The sequence below is a fragment of the Enhydra lutris genome, unplaced genomic scaffold (assembly GCF_002288905.1).
Source record: "Enhydra lutris kenyoni isolate GAN:26980312 unplaced genomic scaffold, ASM228890v2 scaffoldscaffold88, whole genome shotgun sequence".
Classification (NCBI taxonomy): Eukaryota; Metazoa; Chordata; class Mammalia; order Carnivora; family Mustelidae; genus Enhydra; species Enhydra lutris.
Window position 1 is genome coordinate 3,018,131 of NW_019154172.1, and position 10,363 is coordinate 3,028,493.

Consider the following 10,363-nt stretch of genomic DNA (forward strand, 5'->3'; position numbering starts at 1 on the left):
TCTCTGGACCTCTTCTCTATCTACACTTATTACTCTTCCTATACTTCCTTCTCTATCTATACTTTTTTTTTAAAGATTTTATTTTAAAGATTTTATTTATTTAGTTGACACACAGAGAGAGATCACAAGTAGGCAGAGAGGCAGGCAGAGAGGGGGGAAGCAGGCTCCCCACTGAGCAGAGAGCCCGATGCGGGGCTCGATCCCAGGACCCTGAGATCATGACCTGAGCCAAAGGCAGAGGCTTAACCCACTGAGCCACCCAGGTGCCCCCTCTATCTATACTTAACTCCCATGTAGCTCAATCTCTGTGGCTCCAAAAACAATCTATACACTAAAGAGACACCCTGTAGTGACTGTTGAACAATTCTGTGAATATACTAAAACAACTGAATTGAACAGTTTATTTATTTTTTTTTTAATTTATTTGACAGACAGAGATCACAAGTAGGCAGAGAGGCAGGCAGAGAGAGAGGAAGGAAAGCAGGCTCCCTGCTGAGCCACCCAAGCGCCCCGAATTGTACAGTTTAAATGAATGAAACTTATATTTGTGAATTATATTTCAATAAGGATATTTTAAAATATGGACAACACAAACCTAACATTTAAAACTAAAATTCTGATCTTCCTCCCCAAATCTGCTCCACTTACTGCCTTCCCCATATTAATAAATATCAACTCTTCCTAGTCCAGCAAAAAACTGGAGTCATTCTGGATTACTTTCCTCTCTTAGCCCATGTTTAATCCATCTAGAAATCCAGTTAGACCTACATTCAAAATAGATCCAGAATTAAATTATTTATCACTTCCACAGGCCACAGCCTGGTCCCAACCACCAGCACCTTTCTCCAGGATTACTACAACAGCCACCTAACTGGTATCCCTGTTTCTACAGCAACTAGAATGACTTTTTTTTTTTTTTAAGGTTTTTTATTTATTTGAGAGACAGAGATAGCACAGAGGGAGACTAAGAGGGAGAAGCAGACTCCCTGATGAGGAGAAAGCCCAATGCGGCAACAGATGCCAGGACCCTGGGATCACAACCTAAGCCAAAGGCAGACACTTAACCAACTAAGCCAGGTGCCCTGCAGAATGACCTTTTAAAAACATAAATCATGGGATGCCTTCCCTGGCTCAGTCCACCAAGCACGTGACTCTTGATCTCAGCATCACAAGTTCAAGTCCCACACTGGGCCTAGAGCTCACTTTAAAAAAAAAAAAAAAAAAAAAAAAATCAATTCATGTCATTCCTCTGCTCAAATAGCTCCCCATCTAATTTAGACTGAAAGCCAAAGAAAGTCCTTCTGACACCTATAAGACATTGTGATATGCCTCTCCTCCCACCATCACCCACCATAATCTCTGAGATCATCTGCCAAACCTCATTGTACCTATTTCTTTGCAGCCACAAAAGCTTTCTTGCCCTTCCTTAAACTTTCCAGGCACATTCTACCCTCAGGACCTTTGTATTTTTCTGTTCTCTTTGTGTTGGAACATTCTCTCCTCACACTCTCATTTATATATATTGCAATACCTCATCTCCCTGCTCAAATGTCACCTTCCCAGTGAGGCCTTCTCTTACAACCTAATTTAAAACTGCAACCCCCTGGGTACCTGGGTGGCTCAGTCAGTTGGGCATCTGAGGCTCAGGTCATGATCCGGGAGTCCCAGGATCAAGTCCTACGTTGGGCTCCCTGTTCTGTGGGAAGCCTCCTTCTCTCTCTGCCTGATGTTGCCCCTGCTTATGCACTCTCTTTCTCTCTCTCTTTCTATCAAGTGGATGGATAAAATCTTTAAAAAAAAAAAAAAACAAAAAACTGCAAACCCCTATAACACTCTGTATTTCCCTTTCCTACTTTATATTTCTCTACAGCACTTCTAATACTTTTACCTTCAAATATATTTAATATTTTACTTATTTTCTTGTTGTCTCACCTCACTGGAGTATAAGCTCCAAGAGGGCAAAAATTTTTCTCCATTTGGTTCACGTGCTATATCCCCAGGCCTTGGTACAACAGGTATTCAACAAATAGTTGTTAAAGAACCGAATGTAAACTAGGGACTTAAAAGCAAAATGCATCTTCATACTCAAAGTTAGAATCTGTTCTCTAGTCCACCTGTATTACTCGTTTGTATACATGTGATACGTAATTATAAAGCTTTATGCCTATGGCAGTATTGTTATATATTCTACGTGTCTAGCCTACGTATTTGCTACCAAGGATGGATTTCAAAGAGAATAAACAGTTAACTATGCCAGCTGTTTTTAGGCTTTTGTGTTTACTTTTTGTTTTTAGGCTTTCGGATCACATCACAGATACTTACAACTATTACCTGTTGTAATTAGGTAGGAAACCTAATTTATTATTAGGTAGGAAACCTAATTTGCTAAGTATCTGGCACTTGAGATACTGCTTTTATTGCTGGAGATCTACATCTGTGGTTGACCTCTGTTGTTGTTTTTAAATATTTTATTTATTTATTAAGAGAGAGAGAGCATGTATGGGAGCAGGGGCAGAGAAGAGGGAGGAGGAGCAGACTGATTCCCTGCTTCTCAGGGAGTCCCATGCAGGGCTCAACCCCAGGATTCCCCAGATCATGACCTGAGCCTAAGGCAGATGCTTAATTGACTGAACCACTCAGGCACCCCAACCTCTATTATTTTTTAAAAAAAATAATAAAAATTTTAAAATCTGTGCCAAAAAAAAGTACATTTCAGAAGCCAAAGCTGCAGAAATGGCCCCAGACCCTCAGATTTGCATAATATCAAATATACGATAGCAGACTCCACTCCCCACTGACCAGTACTGTGCCCCAAACTTTTTGTCAAGAAAACTCTTTTATGGAGCACCGGGCTGGCTTAAGTCAGTCACCTCGGTAACTCTTGACCTTGGGGTCGTGAGTTCAACCCCACATCGGGCAGAGATTACTTAAAAAAAAAAAAGGCAGGGGCACCTGGGTGGCTCAGTGCGTTGAGCCTCTGCCTTCAGCTCGGGTCATGATCTCAGGGTCCTGGGATTGAGCCCCACATCAGGATCCTTGCTTGGTGAGGAGTCTGCTTCTCCCTCTCCCTGACGCTCACCCTGCTTGTGCTCTCTCCCTGACAAATAAATAAATAAAATCTTAAAAAAAAACAACAAACCTTTTATTATTTAATACAAATACACCTCATATTTAGAGATTTTTATCTAGTAGTTAGCTTTTATAGTTAACATGTTTTCAAGCAAAAACATAAATGTCTATCAGAACTCAAGATCCACACAAGATAATCAGTTTTGCCACAGAAAGCAAAAACAAAAACACCCACAGAGATTTAAAATTTCAACATTCTGGTTAATCTACAAAGCCTAATCTTGGATAAATAAGCAAGTAATGAAAGGTTTTCTGCATGGCAGAGAGTATTTTATGAATCAGAAAAGTAGTATAGTAGAGTGGTGAAGAGTGTTCACCCTAAATCCAGAATGTCTGGATTGAATCCTGGCTCTACCACTTAATACCTCTGTAACCATCAGCAAGTTATTCAATCTTTTAGTGTCTCTGTTTTCTCATCCATAAAATGGGGATCATAACAATACCTACTTCAAAGATCTATGAGGACTGGGGGCACCTGGATGGCTCAGTGGGTTAAGCCTCTGCCTTCAGCTCAGGTCATGATCTCAGGGCCCTGGGACTGAGCCCCGCAATGGGCTCTCTGCTCAGCAGGGAGCCTGCATCCCCCCTCCCCCCGCCTGCCTCTCTGCCCATTTGTGATCTCTGTGTGTCAAATAAATAAATAAAATCTTAAAAAAAAAAAAAAAAAAAAAAAAGATCTATGAGGACTGAATGAATTAAAATGTGCAAAATACCTGGAAAGGTATCTGGCACATAGTAAGCACTTGATAAAAGTTAGCTATAAAATTATCACCATCTTCATAGTCCAGCTAAGGATCCGTGAGTACCAAACTGAGAAACCACTGCCATAAATCAAAACAGTAACTGCACTTTGCAAATTCTCTCCAACAATTTAATCCTGTAAAAAGAGAATTTTTTTTTTTTTGCTAGCCCATGTTTATGTAATAGTTTCTCATGTAGAAAAAAAAAAATACCAGATTGTACTAAGAGTTCCTTCAAATGAGGTGGAAGAGGTAAAAAGTAAGAGGAGGCAGAAGAAAAAAAGACTGGCCATTAAGTTGATAACTAATGAAGTGGGTTAATCAGTACAAGGTCTGGGGTGGGGTGTAAAATATTTAATTTGTATCAAAAATAGCTGAAGGGACTTAACAGATTTTCTGCTCTACAAATGATTCTATTTTTCTATATCCTGCCTTTCTTAAAAAATTCACTTAAATTAGACCACCTTCTAAATAAAATAGACCAACCCATTCAATGGTTAGAAACAAGACAACATGGGACGCCTGGGTGGCTCAGTGGGCTAAGCGTCTGCTTTCAGCTTGGGTCATGATCCAGGGTCCTGGGATCCAGTTCCCTCCTTGCTCAGCAGGGAGCCTGCGTCCCCCTCTGCCTGCCATTCCTCCTGCTTGTGCTTCTGCACACGCGCTCTCTCTCTCTCTCTGATACATAAATAAATAAATTACTTTTAAAAAGAAATAAGACAACATGGAAAATCATGAACACAGTAATTTCCATTTTGTCCTACTAGTTCTTCAGAGCACTTGTTAATTTATTAGTGTCTGGTCCAATCCATCTGCTCCAACTGGGAATTTCCAGCACTATACCCCAAAAAAGTTCTGCTGTAATTATTCTGGATACTCAGGATTTTAGGATAAATACAATCTTTATCTGCATCATCACCGTCATCATAATAAATAATTTGAAAGTTCTGTATATGCTAGAACCTATGCTAAAATAAATAATCTTTTTAAACCTAGACAGCAATTCTATGAGATAATTATTACCTCTACTTACAGATCAGAAATTGGGGTTTGCAACTTAAGTGTAGAGTCACCTAAGTATTAAATGATGGAATTAAGGTCTGGATCTAGGTCTAATTCTAAAGTCTGCATTTTTCTACTTTTCCACATTGATTTCTATTTTACATTAAAAATGGGAGGGACAAATGAAGTAAAGAAATGAAAATCTGGTTATCTGAACATCAAGTCCAAAAAGAGCCATATCTTACAAACAAACAAACAAACAAACAAACAAAAAACCACAAAACAAAGCCGTATCTTGAACCTGCTGACAACCATAGCAATCATTTCTTTCACTAATTATAAGCATCTTTCTGATAAATAGAAATTAAAACAATTCAAGTTCTTGATTAATACACAAAATTATGTCGGCAAATATTTACTGACAGCTCACTTTGTGCCAAACACTGTTCTAATTGCTTGAGGATACAGAAGCAAAGAAGACCTAGTTCTATCATCTGGTGGGAGAAGACAAACAATAAACATGTAAACAAATAAGCAAGGTAATTTCATATACTGAAAACAATGTGAAGTGACCATTTGGAATAAGGTCAATTAAGAGAGGGCCTTTCTGAACAGGTAATACACGAGCTTGAAATCTAAATGATGAGGAAATGGAACTGGAAGAAGCCTGAGAGGTAGTAGTCAAGGCAGATGGTGCAGGAACTTGTAGACCATAATAAAGAAATTTAGATTTTAACCTGTTGCAATGGGACATCAATGGAGGATTCTGAAACACAGTAATGACATCTGTTTATGCTACAGAAAGATCAGTTTTTAAAATGATGGCAATAAATGCTTCAGGACAAATTAAAATAAGCCTAAATAAAATCAGTTAGAACCCAGCCATGGAGTGTACCTTCCAGAAGCCTACTTGCTTTCTCCAAATTATTTCCTTTAAAATCAACAAAAGCCTCTCATTACAACATATGAAATAAAGGGTCATATGAAAATATCTTTGGAAGAGCTAATACACTTAAATTCACACTGAGGTCTAAACACAAATTATTAAGTAATGGATGCCAGAATAAAAAAGAGAAGCAAAAGTAACATCAGGAAAACAGACACAAAGGCTGGGAATGCCAGAGACACCTATTTCAAAAACTTGCCTAAAGCTGACTTAGAAACCAAACTCAAACTAAAATAATCCCAACTGTAAAGAAATGTGAAACTAAATGAAGCCTAATGCATCAACTATTTTCACTGTGCCCTTCATTACTCTCCTGAAAATTTCTCTCAAAGGCTTTATTTACATTGAAATAGATGATGTTCATTAAAGATAAACACAAAATGACTACAAATAACCCTTAACCATTTTTAGAAAGTTCCATTCCACTAGGAAAAAAAGAATCAAGTTTTTAGAAAGCCAAAAGCATTTAACTACATCAACTACATATAATGCACTTCAAATCAAGTATTTTACTAGAGCAATCACTTTTTCACTCAAGATATCAACAGGGGAAATAAGCTCGGGCAAAATATCAACAATAGTAGAGGCAGAAAACTTCTGGCCCCAGTATATCTCATTATTGCTAACTAGAAAAAAAAATTCTAATTGTCATTTGAAATCCCACAAGGCAGGAATGGGGACCAACTTAGTCTTGCAAATGATGTAACCATGCAATTAAAGCACCAGAGCTCAAAGGTAGGAAATGTTAAATGCTTATATAATTTTGTACAAATGTTTCAAGACAATTAAAGAAAGTATGTTCTCAGACTTGTATGAGCATTTGCTACCACGGTGTACCATTGGTACACCTGGTGTACCAAGTACATTAAAGAACAATTTTCTTTTAATCTTGAAAACATTACTACAAAGTTAAATGTGGTCATTGTCATCTGATACAGTGGAGTCAAATCCTAACTCCACACTTTTTCTGTGTAATCTTAAGCAATTTACTTAACACTTCAGGGCTTTAGTTTCCCCATATGTAAATCAATGATTTAAAAAAAAAATCTACTTCTTAGGATTATTTTAAAGTATAATGAGATGGATATATTGTAAATGGCAATAAAGGGTTGGGCACATAGCAGATCCTTAAACATGTGAGTCTTTAATGATGACTGTTATCATAGTTTATATTGTATGTTCTAATTTTACTTCTTCGGAAGAAAGTAACTCTAATCTATTGGTAAATATTGGTAATCTTGTCTTGGTTCTACAATCTTTTCAGTATATATTACTCCAAGTGCTACAAAACATCTCTACCAACAATAACTTTACACACATAGTCTGAAGATTGGGGCCTATGATTTTGTAAGCTTTATCCATCTATTCCCTTAAAGGTTAACACAAATCAAAACACTATGGGGGCAATGGCAGAAGTAGAATAAGAAGAGTAACTGGATGATGGGTCTCACTGGTGACATGCCATAGACAAGAAGCAACAAAAGACCTAAAAGTCAAATAAATATATATGGATTTAGGGTTAACCCTCTTCTCAGCAGGAAGCAACAATGACTTCTCCACACTTGCTCCTAAAAGATTTGAAATGTTTTGGAGACAATCCATGCTTCCTGACAGTTTAATATATATACCTCTTTTCTGTAGAAAAGAAGCAAAATGGAAAAAAAATCCCCGAGGGAGACAAAAAAGCAGTTACTGGGGAAAGAAAGTACCATATATTTAAAAAGCACATTTCCCGATTTCCTGTTTTGATTGCCTATGAAGCCAAACTTCTTTCTTTAAAAAGGTACCTCAAGTGACTGAAAAGTAGCCAGACATGTTTTACATTTTAAGGTATTAAGTGATGATACTGACTGCGGTTATTTCCGGTCAGTATCAAGAAGCCCGTGTTTTATTGCAGCAAACACAGGTACAGGGAAACCTCCCAGGTGGTCGCTTCAGCTCTCCCTGGAGCTCCCGTTACTTCGTAACATTCACCCAGCAAGGCCCTTCGTATAACAGATCACGAGTTTTAGTTCAGCGTAAAATAGTGGTCCAACATATACCAAAGAAGTGGTTTTGCTACTGCTTAAACCATAGCTTGTCTATCATCGCGAAAACCAGAAATCATGAGCACGTCAAGGCCTGTAAGAAATAAACGGACGCGATAATTTCCGCGAAGGATCAGTAAAGACAACAGCACCTTACAAGGCTCTAAAGTAACACCTCAATCTCTAATGATCTGGGCCCAACGGCCCAAGGTCACGCACACACACACACACACACACACACACACACTCACCCACCAAGTGGGTAACTAGCTAATAAAAAATCCAAGAAATGATGAGCCTCCTGCAGCTCAGGACAACTGTGGCTAGGAATGGAGGCTGGGTTTGGGAACACTCGCGTCAAAGCATTAATGTGAACAACGCCAACCGAATGCAGTGGCTCCGTGGGGGAAAAAAAAAACAAAAAACAAAACACAAACCCAGGCGTTTCTGGAAGGATTTCCTTCCATTTCCCCAGTCTTCCCTTCCTTAGTCACCCCCAACACTCACATCTCCGGAGCCACTTCATCCAATGGTAGACGATAGTAGTGTGGTGTTTCTTGTTCTCTATACACCAAGACGACAAGCCTTGAATAGATTCCATGGTGTTAGTTACCGACTGGAATTTTCGATCCAACGAGGACTCCAGAGCCCCTGCCGAAGAGGCCGACGAGGAGGAGGCCTTACTGCTGCCTCCGCCGCCGCCGGCCGCCATCTTCCCGGTTTGCACAAGCGCTGCTGCTCCTCTGGCGGCCGCGGCGGCGGCGGCGGCGGCGGCGGCGGCGGCGGCGGGAGCGGGAGCGGGCAAAACAATCACTGAGAGTGCGTGAAAGCCGTAGGTGGGGAAGAAGGCCAGGGGGTGGGGATGGTGCACGCGCTAGGCTCTTCTAGAGGTAAGACGGGAGGACCAGCTGCTGGGCACGCTGGTGGCTCCTACACGCTCTAAGGAAGGGCTGCGGGTATCGAAGGTTTATCAGAATTGTTTAAGGGGTTGTGTTTAAACCAGTCAATAATCACGGAAGAACTGCGCAGAAAACGGATCCTGCAAAGCCTTTCCAAACGCCTGGCCCCGAAACTAATGATTTTACACTCTTCAGCTCTCAAAGCTAAGGCTCTTCCCCACTCCTGTCACCACGCTCCTGTAAAGCTGGGCGTTAATATCTTAAATTTAATACTACCCGACTGCCCCTTCAGTTGCAGAAATCTTTCTCCTTTAGATCCTCTAGCACAGAAAAGGCCCAAGGCTACCTAGTCTGGATTTTTTTTGCAACGCAATAGCAGCAAAGGGACAGCAACAGTATCGCGCACGCGCCGCTTCGCTCCGCCTCCCCGCTTCCTTCTCAACCTAGAAAGCAGAGGGAGGCGTGATGGCGGGGCAGTCTGACCAATCAAAGGACCAGAACGAGAAGCGCGCGCAGAAGCCCTCAAGCTCTAAGGGCCAAGGAGGCGCTACGATTATTTGTACGCTTGCGCACCAGACCGGCGTGTAGAGGGCTAGGAAAAACCCGGAGGAAGGGTGAGGGAGTTGGTCAAACTAAGGAGAGGTCGGGGGTGGGGCTTCACCGCTCTGCCCCGCCCTTTATTTCCTAGCGAGGTCTCGCTCTTGGGATTGCCAACTCTTACAGCAGGCCGGGTAATTCCCACCGCTCAGGGGTCACTGTTACTCTCTGGCAGCTGCAGCTGCTGCAGCTGCAGCCGCCGCCGCCGCCGCCGCTAACTCCTCGGGGCTCCGACGCGCGACAAAGTGGCTGGCCGCCATCTTGCAGTGCCTCAAAAGATGCGCATGCGTCAGCTCCGGCGAGCCATTCACTACGCAGACTCCCAAATCAAACAATATTTTACACTCCCGTTGGGCGGTGCCATTCATAGCCGGTAGGCTATTTGGATTATAGGAAGAGGAAGTAAATGAAGTGAAACGAAGAATTGCCTAGTAAAATTTTCGAGACGAGAAAATAGAAGGCGAGAAGTGATCTCACCTTTGCGGGTTATAATAGCCTCACAACTGCGTAATACATTATCGTTTACAAGAGCCCTAGCCGTCTATTGTATTGATTAGCACAACCTAGATTAGCCTTCCCATCGTATCTGCTTATGTAAATCCTCTGGGCAGATTTGGAGGCTCCTGTGTTCCACTAAGTACATGCAGTTACTGTATTTTAAGTCTTTTACGTCTCCCCAAAGAACTCATCGTTTCTTGAGGCAAGGAACCTGTTTTGTCAAACTCATATCTAGTGTTCATTCATTAAACAAAAAGTTGGTGAACGTTTTGTGCTAAGTATAGTTCTAGATACTGGGAAGTATAATAGCAAAACAAAAATATTCTACCTATGGGGCTTAGTAGCAGGAGATCATAAACAAATACGTGTCAGGGAGTAATAAGTTCTATGAAGTAGTAGTGTGTGGAACCAAGAAGCTACTTCTCTGAAACAATGTAAGGAGAGAGAATTTTGTTTATGAGATCCTGTATGAGAGGGCAATTGGTGATCGAGGAAGGCTTTTGGAAGGAAGTGACACTTAGCTGA

General features: G+C 40.9%; 1 protein-coding gene across 3 annotated transcripts in view; it reads right to left on the reverse strand.

Annotated features, from left to right (window-relative positions):
* The window catches only part of LOC111162016 (regulation of nuclear pre-mRNA domain containing 2), a 98,040-nt gene extending 89,010 nt beyond the window's left edge, over window positions 1-9,030 (reverse strand). For all 3 annotated transcript variants that reach the window (XM_022526169.1, XM_022526170.1, XM_022526171.1), the window contains exon 1: window positions 8,352-9,030. In XM_022526169.1, the coding sequence (XP_022381877.1) occupies window positions 8,352-8,556 (205 nt within the window). In that variant the 5' untranslated portion in view covers window positions 8,557-9,030. The remainder of the gene's footprint in view (window positions 1-8,351) is intronic.
* Window positions 9,031-10,363: the final 1,333 nt, after the last annotated feature.